General features: G+C 46.8%; 1 protein-coding gene across 1 annotated transcript in view; it reads right to left on the reverse strand.

Annotated features, from left to right (window-relative positions):
* The window catches only part of PKD1L1 (polycystic kidney disease 1 like 1), a 182,873-nt gene that overhangs the window by 99,765 nt on the left and 56,613 nt on the right, over window positions 1-26,495 (reverse strand). The window contains 11 exon segments of the mRNA XM_011946807.1: window positions 385-496; window positions 2,587-2,707; window positions 3,987-4,129; window positions 7,206-7,283; window positions 8,387-8,563; window positions 11,092-11,151; window positions 12,183-12,551; window positions 14,520-14,680; window positions 17,066-17,287; window positions 20,387-20,568; window positions 24,485-24,691. Coding sequence (XP_011802197.1) covers window positions 385-496; window positions 2,587-2,707; window positions 3,987-4,129; window positions 7,206-7,283; window positions 8,387-8,563; window positions 11,092-11,151; window positions 12,183-12,551; window positions 14,520-14,680; window positions 17,066-17,287; window positions 20,387-20,568; window positions 24,485-24,691 — 1,832 coding nt within the window.

Consider the following 26,495-nt stretch of genomic DNA (forward strand, 5'->3'; position numbering starts at 1 on the left):
AGAAGAAGAAGAAGAAGAAGAAGAAGAAGAAGAAGAAGAAGAAGAAGAAGAAGAAGAAGAAGAAGAAGAAGAAGAAGAAGAAGAAGAAAAAGAAGAAGAAGAAGAAGAAGAAGAAGAAGAAGAAGAAAAAGAAGAAGAAGAAGAAGAAGAAGAAGAAGAAGAAGAAGAAAATGGCTTTATAGGCTCTGAAGCACCTGCACAAATGCCATGCAAATATTAGTTAGCAGGAGTGCAGTGATAGCCCCTGGACTTTTTTATTTGCTCCATCTTGAGAAGATGAGTTCCTGACACGTTTTTGACACTTGTTAACAACTTGGGGGACAGCCAACTCTGGAGGAAATACAAACAATGGCTAGGATGTCTGCGTGGCATTGTGTTACTCACAGGTCCTCGCCCAGACAGTCATTTCCATGGTAGTGGGGCAGCACAGTCACCACCACAGTGCACGGCTGGACCTTGGAGCCTTCTCCATCTGTGATTTCAGTGGAAACCATGACTGTGAAGGAACATGTCAAAAGAGGGTCATCTTGGACATGTGGGTTACAGAGATGCTTCTTTACACACAGACAGCATCTTCTGGATGACTAAAACTGTGACAAGTGCTGAAAAAGGGGCCAGGTTCCAGGCCACAGGGAGCCCAGGGAGTGAAATACAAACTCGGCAATGGACCGTCAAGGCCTGGGGTTATAGTTTGACCAGTTCCTAAATGATATATAGAAATTTAACAGGCCTAGAAAAAAGGTGAAGAAGAATTCTGACAGAGGGGACTTTTTAAAAGACCTAAGACCTGTTTGGGGGACCCAGGAATTCCTTCATGTAACAGGGGTGCAGGGCTGTGGTGAGGAGACCTGCAGATCAGGCTCAGAGTGCAGATGATGGCCAGATAGTGAGGGCCACTGGTACCGTCATGGGAACCACACAGAAAGGTCGACACCCAGGTGTGCCCTGCATATCTTCATAACAACACTCTCAACCTAAAACCCAGTGCCAAGGATTGGGGACTTAATTTTGGAGGTCAGTGCTTCCCAAGATGTGGTCTATGGACACTTGCAGCCCAATAGCCAGGAATCTTGTCTAAAAGCAAATTCTGGACTCCATCTTCCCCCCTGATTCTGAGTCAGTGGATACTAGGTGGGCCCTGGAGGCAGTAATTTTAACAAATATCCTTAACAGATAAGGTTGGTCCTATGCACAGACATAGAAAGTCTAAGAGAAGGAGCAGTTTTTAGGCAAGACTCCACTAACTTTGACAAGCTGAGTCTGTGCCATACTCACTCATGCAAAAGACAGGACAAGAAAAGGTGTGTATTATTTACTATATTGTATTTATTTTGCTTATGTTTGCCCCCTTGTAAATTTTGGGTTCAGGTATTCATAGGAATTGACTGTACTGATACTGACAATTATAAGCAAATACCATGGTTGTGAATGATTTGAGTAACATCACTAACCCTGACACTGCTCCGGGACTGTGACCTAAAATTTGGTCTGTAAATTTATGTTAAGAAATCCTTACTTCTAACACAGAGCTGAGGCCCTGGCCCAAGGTCCTTCTATTGAGACATTTGCCTAGCCTAAGTCTCACGTAACCCTGTATGCAGCTTGACCTCAAAAAAACTCAAGATCAAACGGAGTATAAAGTCACTGTGATACAAAGCAGAGCATGATTATGAAGATCTCAAAATGCTCTTTCAGAAGTTTTGCTCAATATAATTGACTCATATCTAGAGGAAGGTACAAGTATTTCTAACTGAAGGTGACAGGCAAGGTCTCATGAAGAAGGGGGCATTTCAGCTTGGCTTAAAGGAGAGGTGAAACTTAAATAAATCAGGTGAATGAAGTAGTTCAGACTTCAGCCTTAATAATCTTACCAGAACAAATCAAAGAAACTTCTAGATCAGTGACTCTCAACCTTCCCTGCACGTCAGAATCCTCCAGACGTTAAAAAATAAAACAGAAATTTAAAAAGTCACCAACTCCCAAGATTTTTATTTAACCTGCCTGGGGTTGTGCATGACAAGACGCCTTCCTAAATGGTTGCATGTCTCTTATACTCAGTTGCAACCAGTTCCAAGGGACTGGGTTAGAAGCGACCACAACCTCAGGAACAGGGTCAGAGGAGAAAGTTGTCAACACTGAGGGATTCATTTTGTTTTGAGGTTATGTTACTAACATGCGAACTCAACATTCATTTACCCCACATTTTGTTCCTTAGGGGAATACCTTGATCTGGTTTTATCTATAATAAATGCAAGATTCGCCAGATATGACATATTTCTTTAGTAAATAAGAAATGTCCTGATTTTAAATATCTATATATGAATAAACATTCTCTGGCATTTTATCATATACAGTATATTTCAGTTAAAATTTAAGATATAAAAAACTGATTTAATTTATTGATATTACTAATGTTCTTTCTGCACTAAAAGGTAGATAGTCAACCTAAACTGAAAAGCATTAAACTGATCAAGGTGAATAAATAATTTTATCTTCTAGACACAGTTCAGTTTCTGAAAACCAGGAAAAAAGGTTTAGAACTCTAGGTCGGCACAGCTAGTGACCCCAGCTGGCACCATGGCTTACCTTTGTAATTGTCCAAGTGCTCACCAGCTGGCAACACAAAATAATACTGGGTGTCTCTTCCATGGTACAAAGTGTGTTTGGAGGCGTTTCCTATCTGGTAACTAAATTCGTAATGGAAGTCCTATGATCCAGTCCATGGGAGCAAAAATAGTATAAACGAACACACTGTGAATGACATCCCAATACATACACACATGCCTGAGCCTTCATTGCACCAAGGATGTTCGTTACAGCCAAGAAGAGGGTAAGTGACAGGTAAGCAGCGTTCCCAGCTGCCCAGAGCCCTGGGCCCTGCAGGGCTCTCCGTTCCCCGAGCGCAAAGGGCTCCTCGAACAGCACTGAGATTCCTCACCAGTGTCTGTGTCCTCTCCTTGTCCTGGAACCTCCCCACAGTCACAGATCAGACTGTCACAGTCCCCTCAGGGTAAAGGGCCCAAGCTGCCCCTCAGCTTCCCCACTGCTGGGCATCACACAGCAGGAGGAGCAGGAGGGAGGGGTGGGGCTGCCTCAAGGGAAGGCCATGGTCTGGGCTGTCTGGAGGACAAGGGTGGGGCTTCCTACAGAAGGTGTCAGGCAGAGGGGCAGGGAGGTCAGTGTCCTGGCTGAGAGGATGGAGAGGGCAGTGCCAGGGTCATAATATCAAGGCTCCTGCCCTGCTTGCTCACCACCTGAGGCATTTATCTTTTCTCTTTTTTTGAGACGGAGTCTCGCACTGTCTCCCAGGCTGGAGTGCAATGGCATCATCTCGGCTCACTGCAACCTCCATCTCCTGGGTTCAAGCAATTCTTCTGCCTCAGTCTCCCAAGTAGCTGGGATTACAGGCACCCGCCACCACGCCCAGCTAATTTTTGTATTTTTAGTAGAGACGGGGTTTCACCATGTCAGGCAGCCTGGTTTGCATTCATCTTTTTAAATCCATCCTCTCATTTCACCCTCTCAAGACCCTGAGCAAAAAAATCACAATGGTCTTCTCCATGGCCCAGAGAAAGAGTGAGGGTAAGTCCGTGTTAGAGATGTGACCTGGGAGGGAAAGGGCTAGGCTCCTTTTCTCACTTTGGGTCACGTGCCTGCCTTTTTCTTCAGGGCAGCATTAATGGAGGCCCCTGCTCTAACTAGGCTTCAGGGCAGTGGATGCCCTGCCATGTCTCCTGGTGAGCAGACCCTTGTCTCTTTGTGAAATTCTGAACCTTCTCAACCAGGGGGCCACTTTGCACTCCTCTCATTAGTGGGTGGGGAAATCCATTCATGCCTAACCAACTTTCCAACATTCAACTGCAGGCTGAATTCCTTCACAGGTAGGAAGGACGTCGCTGTCCATTCCTACAGCACCCGTGACTGCTGTGACTGCCAGGTGCCACTGTCTGCGGTCACTTAGGACAGACATGGGGTTGTCCACGTACCGGTTTTCCAGACATGCAGAAGACACTGAAGATGGTGTGTGCCTCCAGACCATGGTGGGGTTGCACCTGACAGACCATGTCCCGCGGAGCCGGGTTGACTGTCAAGTACAGCTGAGTTTTACCCAGCAAGCCGTGCTTCGAAGCTAAAGAGAAAGATGAAGCAGGGGTTTCACCCACGATGGAGAATTACAGCAGCATAGGATTAAGTTTTTATAGATATACCTTGTAGCAGGGATTCTGAAAGTAGGGTCCCCAGACCAGCAGCATCAGACTCACCTGGGAATTTGTCAGAAATGCAGATTCTTGAGCCCCACCCCAGACCTGCTGACTCAGAAACTGAGACTCAGTAATAGTTTTCACATACGTTAGGGGATTCTGAAGTGCTGGGGTTTGAGAACCACTGCCTATAGCATTCATTAATCTAACAAACACTCACTGGGTGGGGCAGGTGCTCTCCTAGGCCCTGGGGAGAGAGAAGTGGCTCCCTACCTGGGAGTCACATGGCAACCACCCAGACAGAAACCGAAGCCTAGGGGAGAGATGATGCTGACAGACCCATCACCCAGCAAAGCAGACTTTCTCCATTCTCCTGGATTCTCTAGAAACCTTAGCCACATACACACATAAGTACAGCTTAGTTGAATGTATAGCACTGATACAACTTTATATTTTTACTTATTTATTTATTTATTTATTTGAGACAGAGTTTTGCTCTTGTCGCCCAGGCTGGAGTGCAGTGGCGCAATCTCGGCTCACTGCAACCTCTGCCTCCCAGTTTCAAGTGATTCTCCTGCCTCAGCCTCCTGAGTAGCTGGGATTACAGGCATGTGCCACCACGCCTGGCTAATTTTGTATTTTTAGTAGAGACAGGGTTTCACCATGTTGGTCAGGCTGGTCTCGAACTCCCAACCTCAGGTAAATTGCCCGCCTCAGCCTCTCAAAGTGCTGGGATTACAGGCGTGAGCCACCACACCGGGCCTATTTTGTTTTATTAACTATATAATATCATAACTATTTTCCATGTTGACATAGAGCATCCAAAATCACTGTTGTAAATAGCTGCCTAAGATTCCATGGAACAGATATACCCAAATATGCATAACTATTACCCCCAACGATTAAACATTTTGCTTATTTTCCATTTTCTGTTATTATTGATCATCCCATAATGATTATTCTCATACATATAGTTTTTAAATGTTTAATGTATTTTTCTTGAGATGGATTATAGAAATGAAATTTACATGGCAAATGGTTTAAAATCTTGATGATCATCATCCTCATCATAACAACAGGTACCATCTATCAAGCCTCTGCTACATACCAGGTGCCCTGCTAGACACTGTTCCTGTATTATCGTATTTAACAGTCGCATCAACCGTGGAAGACAGATCTCATAACAAAAGTAAAACCCAAGAGAAAAGGATGATGAATCCTGCCTGGCTGACCAGGGAAATCTCCACAAAAGAAAACACATTTGAGCTAGCAGTCTTGGGATATCAGTCTTATACTGGGCTTACAAAGACATGTGGGGAAAAGAATGGGCATTCCAGCCAAAATAACCACAGGGAAAGACTTAGAGTCACGAGAGGGTCTGGTGTTATCCGAAGAGCACGGGAAGGGAGGGCAGCAGTCAGTGAGGGTGTGCAAGGCTGAGGGAGAGGAGGCTGACAGGAGACCTGGAGCCTCAGTGCACACCTGGCAGCCAGCCAAGGACACTGACCAGGTCCGTGGGCCATGGAGAGGTTCTCAGGTGTCTCCTGTGCCAGTAAGGGATATGGCCCAGCTAAGAGAACTGTCTTTAGACTTATCACTTAGGCAAATTTCAGAGGCAAAAGAAAGAGGTCCAGCCAAAAGACAAAAGGTATTTGTTGAAACCAAAGCAAACGCTGCCCGTCTTGTACCCAAAGCAGGGACCCAAGGCTAGTTGTTAAATGCTAAATGTGGAAGGGGTAGGCAGATGTTTATAGAAACTGTGAGAATCAAGATGACCCTCAAGGAATGTCATTGTGCCCAGCCCAGTCAGTTCTCAGGAGAAAGTGAACCTCGAGTTTCCCACTTGCATGACACAAGAGTTCACATAGAATGCAAGTTTGCAAATTCCTGGTGGGTTTTGATTAATGCAAAACTGTGGATGTTGAACCAAACCTACCTGTAGATAAAAATTGCTGGCTGGGCACAGTGGCTCATGGCTGCAATCCCAGCGGTTGGGGAGGCTGAGGCAGGTGGATAGATCACTTGAGGTCAGGAGTTCGAGACCAGCCTGGCCAACATGGTGAAACCCCAGCTCTACTAAAAATACCAAAAATTAGCCGGCCATGGTGGCAGGCAGCTGTAATCCCAATCCCAGCTACTCAGGAGGCTGAGGCAGGAGAATTGCTTAGACCTGGGAGGCGGAGGTCACAGTGAGCTGAGACCGTGCCTCTGAACTCCAGCCTGGGCAACAGAGTGAGACTCTGTCTCAAAAACGAAACCAAAAAAAAATGTTAAGTCCACTGTGCTTGTCATATGGAATGAAAATCTCTAGGAATGGGGGAAAATGTCTACAAGTTCCCCTAAACGATGATCTCAGATTGAGATAGGCATGGAAATGCAAGAAGGAATGCAGAGCAAGGGTAAGGGGAGGCCAGTGGGTGAATTTCAATGAACATCAGCGGCACAAAACAAGCAATAACACCTTTCTAGGGTTTAAATAGAGAAGAGGAGAGAGATTACAGACAGATTTGCAGGAAAGGAATCAACTTGTCCAGTTGTCTAGCATAAATAAGAGATATATGTAATTTTTTTTTTTGAGACAGTCTTGTCCTGTCATCCAGGCTGGAATGCAGTGGTACAATCTTGGCTCACTGCAAGCTCCACCTCCCAGGTTCACACCATTCTCCTGCCTCGGCCTCCCAAGTAGCTGGGACTACAGGCGCCCGCCACCACGCCCAGCCAATTTTTTGTATTTTTGGTAGAGACGGGGTTTCACTGTGTTAGCCAGGTTGGTCTCGATCTCCTGACCTCGTGATCTGCCTGCCTCGGCCTCCCAAAATGCTGGGAATACAGGCGTGAGCCACCGTGCCCAGCCCTATATATAGGTAATTTTTAAAAAATGCAACTGCTCAGCCTTTACCCTAATGTAGACCTGCATCCCATTCCTCAGAAAGAATAAACTCACAGAGACTCAGCAGGACTCCTTCCCATCCTCTCATAAATGCAACTGACAATGTAGCATACCCACAGACGCTTGCAGGACGTATGTCTCTCCACTGTTCAGAGAGTATGGCTTGATTGTCACCGTCTGTTCTGTAATACCTGCAGAAAAGACGTGGCTGCATGGAAATGACAATCAGTGGACTCAGGGACAGAGGTCACACAGAGTCCTTGGGAATGGGCTCCACTCTTCCCCCAGGGGTGAAATTAATATAGATACCAGTGAAACACGCCACTCCTGCTTGGAAAGTTGGTTGGTTAGTGCCTTCTATAAAGATCCTCTCCTGCTCAACAGAAGCATTACTGAGGATGGTCCATCCATCCCTGGCTCAGAAATGACACTAATGTCCCAAGCAACAAGAGAATTCTGTTAAGATCTTATTTTATATGTTTATAATTATGTTCATGTTTAATTTGGCAATTTTATAAATCATACTATAAAGTATGATTAAGGAATTTTGAAGCTATTTTTAAGTCTGCAGAATACTGGTTACGGACAATTTTTAACCTGGGTGTAACTGCTGACCATGGTGACTGGATTACTTCCTTAGCAGGGAGCGGCTGACCCCACACTACTTACCCTGAAAAAAGGAGCGATCCGAAATACAAGATTGATGATCTAAACATGGACAGTTTCTAAAATAACAATTTTACAAAAATACTTCCCGAAATGGTTCAAGGAAAGGGTGAAGGAAAAATTATCTAAAAATAGTGTGAAATTCAGATCCTCAAGAGGTCTGTAGGGATGACACAATCACATGCATTACCACGAAAGGGGGTGATCCAACAAATTGAGCAAAATTAGCATGTCTGGGCTGGGAAAATACATTAGAAATTCAATTGCTCTTCAGGAGCAGCTTCATTTTGATCAATTCATGTAAATCCTTGACCACCCTACAAAAGGCTGTCACAGAAAAGGCTGTGCGCACCAAAGTGTCTGGGCACACAGAATGTGCAGTACTTGGCAGCGCCCCTCTTCCCCTTTGGTCTGCACACAGGGAGCTCCTGGTAGCAACAGATGCTAACTTTACTTTTGTTAGAAGAGTCTCAGGCCATAGTCCATACAGGAACAAGAACAAGTAGAAAAGGTACCACAATTCTAAATACTCATCTAATAAAATGAAAAGTTCAGAAGAAATTGAGGGCTGGTATCTGAAAGCTTTAGAAATATTGCAAATTGCAGGGTACAAAGAGGACATTCATACCTGAGGATGAATAGCCTTGGAAAACTGCTCGGCTCAGCAGGGCCTTGTGCCAGTCAATCATGAGGACAGGCTTGGCTCTGCCTACAGACAGGGAGGGGTCCACCAGGTTATCCCCATCTCCAGGGCTCTCCTTGGCACTCAAGCTAGGTCCTGATTCTGGAAAGCTGGTGTCCTTTGCTAGGAAGATAAACCAAGCCAATAGATATTAAAGAAAAAAAGTCATGATGATCTTAAAGCATTAGTGATTCAATGCTGATATTAATAACTATTTGTACTATTGCTGGATACTGCATATTTAATATAATGCCTTCAGCAGCTAAACATATTCAAGAGATGTACTTTGTTATCACGTAATTAGTGGACCAATGGCCTCTTCCCTCCCTCCTTCCCTCCTTCCCTCCCTCCCTCCCTCCCTCCTTCCCTTCCTTCCTTCCTTCTGCAAGATTTATTATGGTCTGCTAAGTCCAGGTACTAGTCTAGAAACAGGAGACACAGTGTGAACCAGATTAATGGTGTCCTTGCTATCTGGAGTTTAATAGTGAGGCAGTCAGAAAAATAAATGAGAAAACACATAAATAAATAATGTAAAATCAGGTAATGAGGGAAAGCAAAGCGGGGTATGCAGAGGAAGAGAGAGGGGTGTGGAAAGGGAGTCCTTTTGAGATGGAGTTCAGGGAGGTCATCTACGAAGACTGAGACTAGAAGGAGCTCTTTGAAGATCTGAAGGAAGGAGTTTCCAGGTTGAGTAAAACCAAAATGCTGTGGGAATGAGATTCCCTAGGGTTGCAGGGTGGGAGGGAGGGAAGGAGGGCAGCAGGAAGAAAAACGTGGCTGGAGGCATTGCCAAGGTCACATTGTGCTGGGCGCACAGCCATGGGCTTTTGTCCTGAGTGCCCTGGGAAGCCACTGTCAGGAGAGTGACAACAGCCTGGTTTGTGGTGAAAAGAATCCTCTGGCTGTCATGTGATAAAATGACAGAGGGCAGCAAGAAGAGAAGCAGCGAGAGCAGAGGAAGGGTTCCTGCATGGTCTAGGCAAGGAGTTGCTGCACTTCACTTAGGCTAAGGAGGCTCCTTTAAGACTTGAAACCAAGGTCACTGAAGCAAGATATAGTAATAAAACGCAAATGTTGAGGGGTCAGAATTACTCCTGTAAAGAGGAATAATTTTATAAATGCAATACAAAGGCAGATCTTTCTTCGTTCATTCAGTTGTACTGTTTAAGCACCTAGTGTGAGTATCAATGTGAGTCTCTACAACAGATCTGCGTGTGTATTGTAAAGACTTAAATGTTCTGTATGATGATGTTTTGATATACTGAAGAACAAAATGAAACAAAAGTGTTCTGGTTAAGGAGACAGTGCTTCTCCTGGGGCTGGGGCTAGCCAACTCTTAGAGTTTACAAAAGGCCCAGCCTGCAATGTGTCTTTGATTTGCAAACTGACCAATCCAGAACCACCCCCAACAAATCATCCTGGGCAACTAGAGACCACCCTTAGGTCTAGGATCTGCTGAAATTAAACTAACTGATTCTAAACTATTCACCCAGCCCTGCCTTGGCCTTGCCTTTCTTTCCCGTGGAAACCCCCATAAAAGACCTTGGCTTAAGCACTCCCCTTGCTCCTGTCTGCTGCCTCCAGACTTCCCTGCAGCTTCCCCATGTGGCCCTGCGTGGCCTGCCATGCCTCTTTTCTCTAGGACCTGAGAGTATTTTCTTTGTTTTTCTCTCCTCTGTGGCTGCACCTGACTGACCATCTCATCCAAGAATAGCAAGACACACAGGAAGGAACGTGGGAAGGGCTGGAGAAGCCATGGAGTTGGAAGCAGCTGAGGAGGACTGTTGAAGGAAACACTGCCGCAAATCAGAGGAATAAATCGTTCATTCATCATCCATTATTCCCTCGATAGATAAATCATTCACTCCTCAGCCATTTATCCATTTATTCATCAAATAAATCATTTACCTACTCATCTGACAGATAAATCATTCACTAGACATCCATCTCTTCACTAGACAGATAAATCAGTCACTCGCTGATCCTCCATCTGTTCATTCGATAGATGAATAAGTCATTCACTGATCATCAATTCATTCTACAATGTGTTTACCGAGTGCCAGTATGCCAGGGACTGTGGTCCATCTGGGAACATAGCATAAGCTGGCCATGGAAGCTTTCCTGGAAGAGCCCAGAGCAGAGGATACAGACACAGAGAGAGCCACTAAGTGCCAGGTGCCACCTACTTCCCAGAGGAGGGAATAAATACTGAACTGGTGTGTGTGGAGTGGGGGTGGTGGTGGTGGTGGGGTGGTCCTTACAAGACAAGCCTGAGGAAGACTTCCTAGAGAGAAATGGAGCCAGACCTGAAGGAGGAGGCTCGCTGAACAGATCACTTAGGAAGGACATGGAGGAAGGCGCTTTTGGCTGACGACACCCCATGACTAAGGCATGGAAAAGCTGGGATGCCCGCCTTTGGGTCTGGGGCTACTCTCAGGATTTTGGAGCATAGGGTCAGAGAAGGGCAGAAAGAAGGGAGCTAGAAATAAAGGTTTGGTTCAGACTGTGCCATGTAAGAGTTTCAACTTTTCCCCGTGATTCCATGGAGCTCTCAGTGGCTGTGTAAGGGAGCAGGTGGGAAATCCAGATTGCAGAAAGGCTGTGGAGGAGAGTTGAGTGGACAGAGGCAGCAGGCACAGAAGCACAGTCACCTGGCTGTCTTCCTCCCGATGGTATTGCTTCTTGAATATCACTGTAATAGGCTTCAAAATCTATGTGAAAGGACAAAATCATAATGTTTCCTTTAAAATCACAGTATCCCCTGAAATTAATAGCAGCTCCCCGATGGGTCACATTGTCCTTAGTGTATTTCTAGACTCCATACATTGCTCTGTGGATTACAAAATGCCCTCAGTGGTGGTGTCTTTCCTCCCTCACGACAGCTGGGCAAGGCAGGTGCCATTGCCCCAGGGCCCCAGGAGGAGGAGATGGAGCTCCAGTCGGTGTGTGGTTTCTAAGAATAATCCGGCAAGTAAGTTGAGACCAAGGCTCACATGTGGCTCTCTGCCTCCACACCCAGCATCCCATCCTCTCTTCAAGCGAGTCTTTTACTGTTCTTTTAGAGAAAATGTCTCGCTCTTTTCTTTTAGAAGGAGAGAAATGGACATAAGAATGCCCTGCTGCAAATGTTGCTTCCTGTCCCCTCAGCCCTCCTTTCCCAGAGGTAGAGGCGCTCACAGCGGTCCCTCCAGCCAGCCAAGCCAAGACTGGGAGGCCTGAAGCACAGCTGAATTGACAAGAGCGTGCAGAGCATGAGACCACCATCGCCCAAGAGTAAGCAGCAAAATCATACGGGGTCACCAGCTGGGGACAGTGATCAGAAGACAGGTGCCACGTCAGAGCTTTTCTCACTATTACCTTTTCTCTTCATTTTTTAAGTACCAGAATGGTTTCCATCCCCTTGAAACCCAATGATAAAGTGAAACAATTGATCCCAGAGCAGGGGAGGATGAGGAAGCCAGTGTGAAGTAAACGACTACTCTATCAGAGACACTGCACACACGGGACCTCACTGTAGCCTCAGAACCTGCCGTGGGTTTGTCATTTTCCCAGTTCAGAGATGAGGAATCCAAAACTCGATGACTATTGCACAATCAGCAAATGGTGGGTGTGAACCTGGCACTCCCTGATTTAAAGGCCCGTGTTGATGTGATCTCATACCTTACCCACCAGATTCACTACTTTCAGTGGTAACTTTGGTGCCCAGACGAGAGGGATGACATGCAGGAACAGTGGCACTTACCAGAGAGGTGAGGGCTAGGGCTGTGGCTGGGCTGACTTCTCTCAGAGGGGCCAGTCATCAGGGATCCCTTGCTCTGTGGTCCTGGTTCTAGGTCTAGTGAACCTTCCTCTGGAGCCTCCCCCAGGACTGCAGAGTCCTCCGCAGCAGGAATCCAATAGACTCCAGTCACGGGCTCTGTGGGGGTTCCCCTTGGAGCTGAAGGAGCAGGCTGGCCAAGGGTCACGAGTGAAGGTTCCCGTGAGAATGGTGTGGTCGTTGCATCAGGATCTACAGTGCCGGGCTCAGTGGGAAGCAGGTTTGACTGTGATGACTTTGGAATGGCACCAAGTCCCAGCGAGCCCAGCAGCCCCACTACTCTGCAGAAGGGAACTTAAGCAAACATTTGGCAGTGTTAGAATTTTGCAGCAAAAATATGAAACATTTGCTTAAAAAGTCTACAGACTATATAAGGTTGCTCTGTTTTAAACAAATCTGTTGTGAATTTGAAAACCTACACTAAGAGATACAGGGCACGGAGAGTGGTGTTGGCGTGTTCTGTGTTGGCATGTTCTGTGTTGGCGTGTTCTGTGTTGGCGTGTTGGCCAACAGCAGGAAGCACATGTATGGAAGTAGAAGGCAGGATTCACAGTGATTGCACCTGGCGTTTGCTCTCCCAAGTTGGGGGGAGGGGTCTGCTGAATCGTATGCACTCCCAGGCATGACTTATTCATGAGTATTCTAGAAACAACTTGGGGTGTATGGGGTTTCTCTTAATCCTCACTCCCCTACCCGCCAGTAAGCGATATGGTTTGGATGTTTTGCCCCTCCAAGTCTCACGCTGAAATGTAATCCACAGTGTTGGAGGGGGAGCCTGGTGGGAGGTGTTTAGATCATGGGGCGGATCCCTCACCAGTCACTTAGTGCCCTCCTCACTGTAATGAGTGAGATCTTGCTCTGAGTTCGTGGGAGGTCTGGTTATTTAAAGGAGCATGGCAGCTGCTCTGCCGCCTCACTCCCTCTCTCACCATGTAATGTGGCAGCTCCCTTTTGCCCTCCACCATGAGTAAAAGTTTCCTGAGGCCTCATCAGAGCAGATGCTAGCACCACGCTTCCTGTACAAGTCTGCAGAACCATAAGCCAAAATAAACCACTTTTCTTTATAAATTACCCAGCCTCAGGTATTCCTTTATAGCAGTGTAAGAAGGCAATAATACAGCAAGTATCTAGTATAACAGTTTTCAAAACTGCTGTTGGAATTTATGATAAAGGATCAATAGCAAAGAAAAAAATGCTATGAGCATACAAATGACCTCTCAATAAAGCAAGCTTTAACTTGCCACCATGGGAGAACCCAATTCTTTGAGACATATCTAGGGGCCATGATTCACTTTGCTGAAAGTCTAATTACTGGATGTGTTTCTACTGCAAGTTCCTCTAATCTATTCAGCACGGGCTCTGATTCAGAAAAGTTCAATTTACCTAAAAGAATTTGGAATGCTTCTGGTGCCTAGAAGGGCACAATCCCCCTCTATGTCTTCATTTCCCTGAGGCCGCTGAGGCCAGCTGTACCCAAAGCTCTACTTGTGGAAGCTTTGTATGGCCTCATGGAGGGGATCTTTAAGAAACGTGAAGGTCAGTGGAGGCTTGGCACCAGCTCTGTTGTAGGAGCTGGCTCTCCAGCTCAGAAATAAAGCTCCTCTGTTTGCCATTCAGAGCCACCTCTCTGATCACAAATATTGCCGAGTGAGAACTCATCTCGCTCCTGGTTCAGATCTTCGTGTCCTGCAGCACCCAGCGTCCTGACGCCAGTGCCTGGCACACTCCAACACATTGCATTTAGCCCTGATACCACTCTGCGAAATAGTAGGATCCTTGTCTTTCACCCAAGAAAACTAAACCTTAGAATTGCTTAAAGCCACCAGCTGGTAGTGTGGGAGCAAGGACCGGAAGCTTCTGCCCTGGTTCCTCTGCTCATTCCTCACTGTGCAGCTGGCCCAAAAGACAGGCGAGGTCGTGAGGGACACAGCCCTCTGGGCAGTGTGTCACATCGCAGATCCTTCTGAACTGTGGCTTTAGTGCAATAAAACTGCCTACATGGATGCTGAGCGCATGTGAGGATGTCTGACCTCACACTGAGGTCAGAAGCAGCCCTTGAGTGTGTCACCTCTTCTGCTGATCCTCACAAGTGTTCATAAGGACTGTAGAGGCAAGAGGGGCTGGGGAAGCACGACGGACTGTTCATCAGACAGATCAGACACACTGGGTCATACCAATTGTATTTTGCAACATTTTAGCATTCTCACAATAACCCTGAGTTTTTCCCTCCCACAACAAAATAAAGCCATCAATCTTTTTTACCTTCTATTTTATTCTTTTCTGTGGCATTGACTAAAAAGAGATCCCAGGAATAAGACAGATTCAGTATTTCACCACAGTCCTCACACGTAGCTTGAAGAGAGAGTTCGTCATTCCAGTTGACGAAGGTGTCTTTAAAGCTGACCCAGGAGATGTGGATGAATCTGAAATATATAAATTGGCTTGAGATCTTAGGAAAATAATGTGAGGGTTCTTTGGTCACATTAATTCATGTTAGGCATGTTTAAATCACCTACTTTGGATCTTAATTAAGGGAACTCAATAGCAATGTCACAGCACATATGATGGCACATGGAGTGGCCAACATCGCGCCATGCTTGACACTCACGTGATCTGCTCTAACACTGCGAGATCCAGTGAGGCAAGGACACTGCCACCTACAGAGTTCAGAGAGGCTGTGCAGCTTGTCCAAGTCACACAGCAGTGAGGGCAGAGCTGCGCCTGGCCAAGGTCCCTCTGTTTCCAAGCCTGGGCTCTGGCCCAGCTCTCCACATGAGAGCAGTTGCCACCACATGGCCCCTCCTCACTGCCTCGCCTCAGGGCTTGCTTCTACCAGCTGCAAACCCATCCCCTCCAAACCCTCCCCGTGGCCGTCCACCGTTGCGATTTCCATACAGCCTCAGATGCTCACAGAGAAAGAAGTCTCCACTGCCTCGGCCCCACCTCTTCCCTGCACAGGGTTGTGGGTCGTGGGCAGCTCACACATACCATGCCCACAGCCTGGCGCCCACCTCCCTCGGGCCTGCATTCCACGGCTGCCTTCTGTCAAGCCCTCTAGTCTCTTTGCTGATCCAGCACTTTCCAGAGTGCACTTTTATGGTTTTTCATGATATCAAGGGGGTGGTTTGGGATTTAACAGATTTATTTCCTGTGGGACTTAGGAAGGTTTTTAAACGGCCAGGTCGGTAGACACTCTGGGCTGTGTGCGGTACCTGGTGTTTCTATGCAAACATCGTATACCCTGCACCCGACGGCCCACGTCTCAGACTACGGCCTCAGCACTCGGCTCCCAGCACAGGGCTGAGGGGCCATGGTGGGAGGGGCCACACCATGTCCTCACCCGGCACTGGGTCCAGGCTGTATGTGTGTGTGAAAGGGTGCATCCGTGTGGGTGTACAGTGGGGTGACAGGGGTGGGGACAGACATGGGCAAAGAGCGGTCCCTCCAGCCCACAGACCTCCTGGGGACATCAGCCACATAGGCCTGGACCTTCCTGACAGGATCAAAAGATGTTCACTCGACAGCTTTGGCACATATTGAAAGAATATTTTAAAATAAATTCTGTAATTATCTCATGAGTAGCAGAGGTATATAGTACGTTACATTTTTGGAAAAAAAGTATTTAATTTGTTAAATTTAATGATTTAAATGTGCCCCAATTGTTGTAGCCTTGTACCTGGCATTTCTTCACTTTCAATACACATCCAGAGCCTCAAATAACAATCAGTAGTCTGGGCCTGTGGGGACCCCCGTGGGCAGGGCTGTGTGACATTGGAGCCCACCATGGCATGGCTCACTCTTAACTACTGAGCCTTATTTTCATGGCTCTAATCTTGAAACCCTGAATTCCAGTCCAGGGCATGACCTTCAAAGCAGTCTTTCTGATCTCTGAGGATAGCAGATTTGCTTCCTCCTCCAGGAAGCCTTCTCAAACCACCCAGCCCACAAATAGGACCATAGTAGCTGCCCAGGCCCCTTGCCCCTACCATCCATGATGGAAGCAGCTTGATCTACTTGGGGCCTTCCAGGTGACATACAGGGCTACAGGCAGAGGGTCAGTCCCAGCACTGCTTCCTGGGTGGGTGCCAGCTTGCAGCCCCCACAGGAGAGTGTCCAAAGCAGGTGGGCCTGGGTTCCTGCTCCATTCTCGATGCTTACTTACATAATGACCCGACCTCCTTAGAGGAGGAGACTGTGAAACAGCTGCAACCTACGTACACCCTTGCACCTGGCTTGGTCCTGGTATCCTGTGTTTGGTGTCTGGGGGCTGCACTTCATCCATGGGTGCTATTCTGGCCTTAGCGCTACAGGGGTTCTGGGTTTGGGGCACAGCACTTCTTTGCCTCTGCACCTTTCACAGTCTCAGACATCATATCTTGGCCCACACTGCTGTCCCTTCCACCCTGTGATGCTTGGAAGGCCTGGGCAGAGGCCCTGAAACCCCTGGCTGGGAACTTGATGGCTTGGCCTCCTGGATTCAGCCCCAAGTCCCAGGACAGTCCCCAATCTTTCGGGCAGGTGCTGTGATGGGAGGGTTCCCACTGAGGCTCCACTCAGAACCCCCGGCTGTGCCAGCTTTAGCTAGTGTGCTTGGCTGTCAGATGCTGCCTAGATGTCAGCCCGAGAGCGCAGACTGCTTCCCCAGCCCCTTTCTGAACAGTCTTCTCCTCCTCCTTTGCAGTGAGAATCCCACATGGCCAAACTCCAAATTGCTTGCTGTGCACAGCAGATTCCTTTCACGGATGCTAGCACCAGGTGGGAGCAAACACCTGTGAGCTGAGCTGTGGTGAATGCAGGGCAGGTGGTACCTGAGTGCCGAGTCAGGGTAGGGGGACAGGAACACCCGGGCCTCAGAAGAGTTCCGGCCACCACTGGAGACCCTCAGCATCACAAGGAACTGATCATAGCTGTCACTGAGCCATTGTGCCTCAAAGGAAACAGTGGGAGCAGCGGCGTCCAGTTGGTGTGCAGTGGAGGAGTCGAAGCAGGGATGTGCTGGGGAGCTGGCCGAGGTGCATTCCCAGTGATACCTGTTGGAGAAGTCATCGGAGTGGCTGAGGGGAGCATCAGGTAGAGCCAGGGACTACCCTGTGTCACTGCATGGGTTTTCTCCAGGTGAAGGGGGGACCACAGGGAACAGGTGTTGGGAAAGAGATATTGCTTCCCACATTTTCTCCTGTAAGTGAGGTGGGAGGTTGCAAAAGTGCAGCAGCACCACTATCTGGGGTGGGCTCAGGCCACCCCTCCTGACTCACTGAGGCCTGACTCCAGACAGCCTTGTTTCCGGCCGCCCCAGGCTTCCTACCCCTTCTCTGTGCACAGCAACCTCCTCTGCTCACATCACTGCCACTTCCCAAGTCACACAGCTGTGCTGCCCTCAAGTATTTCCCAAACACTGCACCCTACCCTCATGACAGCTCCACGTGACAGACAAGAATGCCATGTGAGCCCAATTTTAGGACGAAAATGCATTTGGGAGGCCTCAGAGTGTTTCCCTGTAGCACAGCTAGTGAGGGGTCTGTGAGATGGACTTCAGGCATCTCTCCTCCCAGTCTCACAGTCTTTCTGCAATATAACAATTGCCACACCCAACGAGATAAACGTGGCTGCTCTGTCCGGGTCGAGCAAGAAGATGTCACCCCCAACCTTGAGCCAGTCTTTCTCTAGCAGGGATGCACACTCAAACATGCAGTTCCAGCAGGGAGGAAACGCTGCCATGGAAATGTTCGTGGCTAGGAAGGCCTGGCTCCATCCCGCAGCCATAAGCCCTTTTTAGAGGTGTCACTTAAATGTGAACTGATACTGATCTTTTAAAGAGCATTTCCCTGTCTGGTGTGCAGGCACCTCATTCTAGACCTTTCTGTTTCCAGAGCCTGCATAAAGAGGCACTGTGATGGCTCAGGAACTACCCCACTCAGCAGGAACACTGCCACCAGCTCACAGGCTGTGCAGAGCAACTGCCCCTGGGACTTAGCTGGAATATTCTATATTCCCAGGGAACAAATTCACTCATTTCAGCAGCCACACATGGAGCCCTCGCTTGGGGCACTGTGCTGGTGCTAGGGCATGGGGATGTGAAGATGAGTAAGCCACAGTCTCTGTCTCCTTAGGGTGGGTGCAGCGACGTCGGCAGATGGCTGAGGGCTTTCCCCAGAGCATGTGCATGAATCGAATCGTTGAGTCCAAGCAGCCTTTTGCCTCCTCTCAACTCAAGAAACACCAAATCCCACACCTACAATACAGCAAATATGTGTGATCACAGGGGTTGGGAAAACAACACAACTCATCTATTGCTTTATAAATAAATATTCCCTGACTAGCTACTACGTTCCAGGCATGGGGGATATGTCAAATAAGAGCCCTGCCCTCCAGAGCAGTGACCACAGTAAGTGAGCAAAGGCTCGATGTCAGGGGTGACTACTGTGAAGAAAGGTGCCATCAAACCAGGGCAGGATCTGTCATTTTGGGGACTCAGCGGGGGCCCCACTGGGAAGGTGATATTTGAGCAATGAGTGAAAGGAAGGGGGTGATGGCAGACGTTTGGTGAACTGAGTGATGAGCTTCAGAGGGAATCCTTGCTGTAAAGAGCTGACAGAGATGCAAGCTGGGTAAGTCCAAGGAGGGGCAGGAAGGCCAAACGGGCTGCTCAGCGAGCTGTGGAGGCAGGAAGGGACAGCTGAAGCCGCAGTGCGTTGGGAGAGATCACTTCGGCCTCATTGGCAGTGTGAGGACGCTGGCTTTTACTCTTGAGTAAAAAGGGGGTCCTGGAGGGTCGAACTGTGAAGTTAAGTCTTCTGACTGTTTTAAAAGAATCTGTCTCCAAAAGGAGGGAGGGTGGGAGGCGGGTGAGGGATGAGAAATTACCTATTGGGTGCAATGTACAGCATTCAGGGAATGGTTACATTAAAAGTCCAGGCTTTAACACCACCGATATATCCATGGAACAAAACTGCACTCATATCCCCTAAATCAGAAAGAATAAAAGCCAATAATACTAGCAAAAGAACTCATCCCTGTCATGGAGACAGGGTTGCAGGGGAGGATGGAGGTGTGGAAACTGGCCAGGAAATCTTACAGAGATAAGCCCAAGACCCTGGCAGCTCAAACCAGTATGAACGGGGGTAGGGGAGGCGGTGTGGAACTGATATTTAAGGGAGGGCCAAAAAAAGAAAAAGTAAAAGTAAAAGATGCTGCTAAAGATTTTGGCCTGTGGCCGGGCGTGATGGCTCACGCCTGTAATCCCAGCACTTTGGGAGGCCAAGGTGGGCAGATCACTTCAGGTCAGGAGTTTAAAATTAGCCTGGCCAACATGGTGAAACCCATCTCTACTAAAAATACAAAAATTAGCCAGGGATGGTGGTGTGCATCTGTAGTCCCAGCCACTCAGGAGGCTGAGGCAGGAGATCACTTGAATCCGGGAGATGGAGTTTCCAGTGAGTGGAGATCAAGCCACTGCACTCCAGTCTGGGTGACAGAGTGAGACCCTATCTCAAAAAAAAAAGAAAGAAAGAAAGAAGATTTTGGCCTGAGCAACGGGAAAGGTCCTTCCATGGGTGCAGAAGGCAGGCGTGTGGCTGAGATGTCTCAAGGCTGTCCAGAGGGGGCGCTGTAGGGAGGCCAGGACTCATAGCTCAGAGTCAGGGGAGTGGTCTAAACAGAGAATCCCTGTTTGAGGCTGTTGCACATGGATCATGGATGGATCCACATCAGGACCCTGGCTGAGGCCATAGGTGAGAAGGGGTGTGGATGGAGAAGAGGAACAAGGCCTGAACTGGGGGCAGCCTCCAGCAACAAGAGACCCATCCACCTGGAGATGAGCAACCTGTGGAAACCAAGCCTTCCACACACCACGGCATCTCACCAACCAAAAACTTAATAATGGTGACACTCAAACCTCACGTTCCAAAACAGATCATTCTTTAAATACCACCTTAAAAAACGACTCACATTTTACTTCCACTCTTTTCCTCAATTCCCTTATATTTTGATCCTAAATAAAGCAGTTAAACTTATGAAAGTGGATGCGCTTAAAATTTAAAACTATTAATAGCCTCCAACGTCCCCGAGCCTGCATTTGCAGAATGCGTGGTCTGAGTAGCTTCACAGCTGTGTGTGTGGGTGGTGCTCACCTGAGAGTTGCCCCAGGGTTGTCAGGGTCGAAGGACTCGGTCCCTCTGAGGACAATGGGGGATGAGGTGGTCCTGGAGAAGAACAGGTGTGTGCCCTCAGAGATCACACTGACAGGGGCCTGGGCTTGCACCTCCAGGCCCACACAGTAGTTGCTGTACACCACACTGCCTTCAATCTGAACCTGCAGGGGCAAGGAAGGACAGGGAATGTCATGCAGGGACAAGGCAGGGACTCACTGGAGAAACACGTTCATCTGAAAATTAGAAAGGAAACTCAATGCATCCCTGGCTCCAACTAAAACAGTCATGCTAGTCAAAATAACCACTCTACTGTGCGACGTGAGAGCTGTGACTGGAGTCCACAAGACCACGAACATCCTCCTATCCAAGCTTGTGTTAATGTACAAAGTTGGGCATTTCCTAGCTTGTGAACACAATAGAGACATTCCATGTGTGCACATTTTATAGTTTTTAAACCTCCTCCTTCCACAGTGAATTGTTCAGGCTCCCGGCTTTTGTGCAACTTCCTTCACCTATCTTAGAGCTGCTTCTTTCTAACCCCCAAACATATCATGGACTTTAGGAAGTGTAAATGAAATTTAAGACAAATACTTTTAAACCAAGGAATAGCGGAACATGTTATAAATAAAGCATTCACATCATTCTTTTACAAGTTTGATGCGGCCTGGCGTGGTGGCTCATACTTGTAATCCCACACTTTGGGAGGCTGAGGTGGGTGGATTGCTTGCACTCAGGAATTTGAGACCAGCCTGCGCAACATGGTGAAACCTCATCGCTACTAAAAATACAAACATTAGCCGAGCGTGGTGGCGTGCGCCTGTAATCCCAGCTACTCGGGAGGCAGAGGCATGAGAATCTCTTGAACCCAGGAGGCGCAGAGCGGGGGGTTGCAGTGAGCTGAGATCATACCACTATACTCCAGCCTGGGCAACAGAGTGAGATGCTGTCAAAAAATAAAAAATTTGATGCAATTTGAAAAAATACAGTCTAATACTTGCTGTTCTTTCACTGGGCCTCAGCCTTAATCACTCTAGATTTTCTTCAGATGCACACAGCTTCCTGCTGATCAGTCTCCTGAGTAGGACCAAAGACAACGGAACAGCTGTAGGATCAGAATTTCCATTTCCGCCTTCAACCTCTGCTTGCTCAGCCTCTCCAGCTCCAAGGAGCTGCTGAGAATGTTCCAAGTATATACAAAGGCTGGAGGAGGCACCAAGCGGGAAGCTGCTTGGGGAAGATGCAGGGATGGTCAGCAGCAAAGGAAACCTGAGGCTCTGACTGTGAGGTCAGAGACAGTAGAAGTTACCTTATCTGTCAGAAGGTCTCCAAGACTTAGAGAGACACGGATCCCCTGTAAAGACACTGAAGACCACAGAGCTGGCTCCCGGCTCACAGCCAAATCTCCCTTGGAGCTCCCATTGCCTGGCCTGTCCCACAGGCTGGACACATCTTCTATGGCTTGTTGGGCTTAATTTAAAAATGACGTAGTTTATAAATTTAGAAAGCAGAGTTTTATTTTTTAAGAAAGGGATAGTAATCTGTAAGCAGGAAGTGTAGTCTCTGGCTAAAAAATTGAAAGTAAGTATTTTGAGGAGGGAGGGAGGGGTAAGACAGGAATTTAAGTTGAATGGGTTATCCCATATTCACAGGATATAGGAGTTATGGATATCCATGGAAGAGGATTGTGTTTTTGTGTAATAAGTAAACGTATATATGTGTTTTATGTTTATTTTTGGGTGGAGACAATATTGGAATGTATTATAATTAGGTTGTTTATGTTACAAGGTAAAATACGGACCTGAAGGCACTTAAATGCGTAGTCTCTATAAAACTGGGCAGAATTAGTTTATGGTTGGTGTTTTTTATTAGGAAAAAGTTATAGAAATTAGTTTTTTGTTTAATTAAAGTTATAGTTATGGCTTGAGGAATAGGGGGGTTTAGTTAATTGATGTTTGGTGGTTGTAGAGTTGTAATTGTTTTAATATTGCTTATTTTAAGGCTAGTATTTGTTTAGTTGATAGAGAAAAAGGGAGAAAAATCCTGTGACAATGAGAACCTAGTTTATTTTTTAATTGTAGGACTGCATGATTTCACTCTTGTCTGGCATCACCTTAGGTCTTGTTTATAATTTGGTATCTTATTGTCATAAAGAGTACGTCCTCGCCAGGCGTGATGGCTCACGCCTATAATCCCAGCACTTTGGGAGGCTGAGGCAGGCAAATTGCTTGAGCCAGGAGTTCGAGAGCAGCCTTTGCAACAGCGTGAAACCTCATCTCTACAAAAAATTAGCCAGGCATGGTGGCATGCGCATGTAGTCCCAGCTACTCAGGAGGCTGAGGCAGAAGGATCACTTGAGCCCAGGAGGGAGAGGTTGCAGTGAGCTGAGATTGCAGCCATTGCACTCCAGCCTGGGCAACAGAGTGAGACCCTGTCTCAAAAAAAAAAAAAAAGAAAAAAAAAGGAGTCTGTTCTGTCAGTCTTATCATCTCCATTTGAACATTAATGCTGGTTAGTTGTGTCTAAACTGTGAAAGGGAGGGGGTGTAATGAGGCATACCTGACCTTGAGTCTCATTATGGCTGGGAACTCTATTTTTTAAAGGTTTTTCTGGGTCCGCTTGGCCAAGAGGAGATTTGTTTAGTTGGTTGGGGGGTCTTAGGATTTTATTTTTAGTTTACAGGTTCTATCTACCTCACCTACTAGGTTGTTCACGAAAGTGTGCACATATCTTATTTATCTCCAAATCCCTCTCCCAGTACACAGCCAGGTACAAATAGTGTTGTTTTCATTAGGAAAATGAAGAACAGACTCACCCTCCTTCACTCCTTCAGTACTGTGCATTTCCCCTTGGCTTCTTACAATTAACCACCCATCAGGTCAGAGGCTCCCCACCACCCCGAGGTCCCCCGACATTGACCCGACTCTGCTCTCTATTCCCCGGCTGCCCCCTGCTTCAGCCTCTAGTGACTTCTCACCTTCACTGACACTCTCCCAACATCCCATCCTTCAGTCTGTTTCCTACTTGTTCCCAATCAACATTTCCAAAGAAGAGTATACAGCCTGCTGGGAAAGCTCTGGATTTTTCTACAACCTGCATCTGAAGTAATGCTATGCTAAGCCTGGACTGCAGCCTGCTGTCACTTGGTCCATCGTTACCTGCCTATTTCACAATGAGATAAATACAGACACTGAGAGGAAGCTTCTGGCGACTCCAGCGTTTGCCATCACTGTGACATCCCAGCACAGATTGGGAGGATTTGCTTGCTCAGGCAAGGTCAGGGCAGTTTGGGTGCCAAGGAGCTCTGTGGCCAGCCACACAAGGCACCCGCTGGAACTGTGCTCAGTAGGACTGTGTGCCCCACAGCTTAAAAGAACAAAGCTCCTTCACTGCAGATATCCTGATGGTCCCTGATCTGGTCCCCGCAGCCTGGCCTGCCCACTGCGTCAGTTGATCCCAGACTCTCCCACCAGGGTCTGCTCACTATCCCTGGTCTTCTTCTAGCCTTTGCCAAGCTGTTGCCCCTCCCAATCCATTTCTATGTCTGTGAACAGATTCTCTTTTCAGGACCCTCTTTCTTGAAGCCTACTTTTTAAAAAATGATCTCTCCCTCTTTTAACTTGCATATTTTCACCATTTTTTCCAGCCAAAATGCACCAAGCACATGCTGAGAATCAAAGTGCCAGGCAGTCACTGTGAATGCCTCTTGGATGCCCTGCCCTCTGACTGTCATCCCCTTTCCTTTCTGGGTGATTGGCCCCTAAATGGTAGGCCACGTATTCTCCTTACATCCCAGCACCAGCACAGGGCTTATTCAAATTAGGTACACAGGAAGGTTTTATTATACACATTGGAAGGAGTTTTTCATCAATTGCTTTGCCAGCATTTGAACATCATTTGTTCTCTTTGGGGGAATTACACATTTCTCTTAAAATCCTATCCAGATTTTATTTTTTTTTAAACAACCTCCCTTTTCCTGGATAGAACAGGTGTTGAATTACAAATGCTGAGCTCTTGCTCCAGGGCGACAGGAAGCAAGGGTTTCACTGGGCCTGTAGAGCCCTAAGTCAGCGAGCTGACCTTGGCAAGGACAGTGTAGTTCCCATACTCCAGGGTGTGGCTCGGGAGGATGAGGGTCTGTCTGCGAGTGTCGACAGCAGCAGGGAGGGAGACAGGGAGCCCTTCAGAGTCCATCAAGTTCCAGGTGTAAGACAGACCATGGGAAATATCACAGAAGACTGCAGCTTCAAACGTCACCCCCAGCCTCACAGGCTGAGATCTCCATATCTAAGTATCAAGAAAAGATGTCTCATTAAATGTCCATCACATCTAATGTACTGGTAACTTACTAGAAACTTAGTCTTAACTGCAGATCTCCAGTTATTTGTTTGCATAATCACAAAATGGTATTCTTAGGGCTGGGCTTTAGATGACACCAGAATAAATACTACATCTATTTTATAGACAAAAATAAAAGGTAAAAAAAAAAAACCCAACTAAAATAATAAGTAAATATTTATATACTCATGAGAAAAAACTTCCTATGCATAAAATTAATGGAAAAATAGCAAAGATATCTGATATTTGATTACATAAAAAATTTAAGCTTCCAAATGTCAAAAATATAAATGTTATGCTCCTGGGTTTTGGTACCTATGTATATATATGTGTATATATACATTTTTAAATCAATCAATATAATAACAAAATCTTTTGCAGTACACACAACAGACGTTTGCTTTCCCTATATTTTTCTTCACTGAAATATTCTTAAGACATTCTCAGAAATCATGACATTTAACCGTTAAATACTAAATATAATCTCTAAAAACTAAGGGAATTTTCCTACATAAACACAATACTATCTCACCTTAAAAATTAACAATAATTTCTTAATATAATCTAAACTTAGTTTATAATCAAATTTCCCTTATTGTCTCCAAAACATACCTTTGCGCAATTGTTTGATTTGAGATGCACAAAAGTTCCTTTGTAAAAAAAAAAAGAGAGAGAGGAGAAAAATGTTTTCTTATCAACTAGAACTATGAGGTTTCCTAAACTATAGTTTGGTCAGGAAAATAAGAATAAATGCTTAATTCTTTCCCTTAATTACCAATATTCGGAGTAAGAAGTTGGAGCAGTAGTTACTTTCAAAGGTCACCAATATGTTACTTGTGTCTGCCGGCTTGGTGGGAACAGGAGAAGCTTCTCTTTCTCTTTCAGCATAATTATTTTTAAAATATTAGCATTATTAATTCGATTGTAGACGTTATCTTTCAGATGCTCCAAGTAGCCCATCTGGGACCTAGGGCACTCTCCTTGGCCTGGCTCTGGCAACCTTCTGATATGACCCTACTGGTCTTTGAAAGTGATGGGTTTGTTGCACTATTCTTTCTACTTTTATTTACGCTTTAAAATTTCCATAACAAAGAATTTTAAATGTAAATAGTAGCTGATACAGATATAAAAAGCATATTTGCTCACTTTAATAAGCCAATGAGGACAAGGTTATGGGGGAAAATATTAGTGTCTACCCATCCACACCCCTTATCCCTCCCAGTCACTCTGTCTTTCTGAAGCTCCTCCACACCACCTACTTTGGGCTGGATCCAGATTTCACCTCAAGCATGGAGGAGCAAGCCAGGCTAGGGGGCCTCAGGATGGAGTCTCTGCCTGGCCAGGGTGCCTCCACCCTGGGGCACACACTGAATTCAGGGTCTCCCCCGGAGGGCTTTTTTTTTTTTCTGAAGATTCTATAAAAATTGGAAAGGGAAGCCCGGACGCAGTGACTCACGCCTGTAATCCCTGCACTTTGGGAGGCCGAGGCGGTTGGATCATGAGGTCAAGAGATCGAGATCGAGACCATCCTGGCTAACATGGTGAAACCCTGTGTCTACTAAAAATACAAAAAATTAGCTGGGCGTTGTGGCGGGTGCCTGTAGTCCCAGCTACTTGGGAGGCTGAGGCAGGAGAATTGCTTGAACCCGGGAGGCAGAGGTTGCAGTGAGCTGAGATCATACCACTATACTCCAGCCTGGGCAACAGAGTGAGATGCTGTCAAAAAATAAAAAATTTGATGCAATTTGAAAAA

This window comes from Colobus angolensis, unplaced genomic scaffold (genome assembly GCF_000951035.1).
Source record: "Colobus angolensis palliatus isolate OR3802 unplaced genomic scaffold, Cang.pa_1.0 Scaffold253, whole genome shotgun sequence".
Taxonomy (NCBI): Eukaryota; Metazoa; Chordata; class Mammalia; order Primates; family Cercopithecidae; genus Colobus; species Colobus angolensis.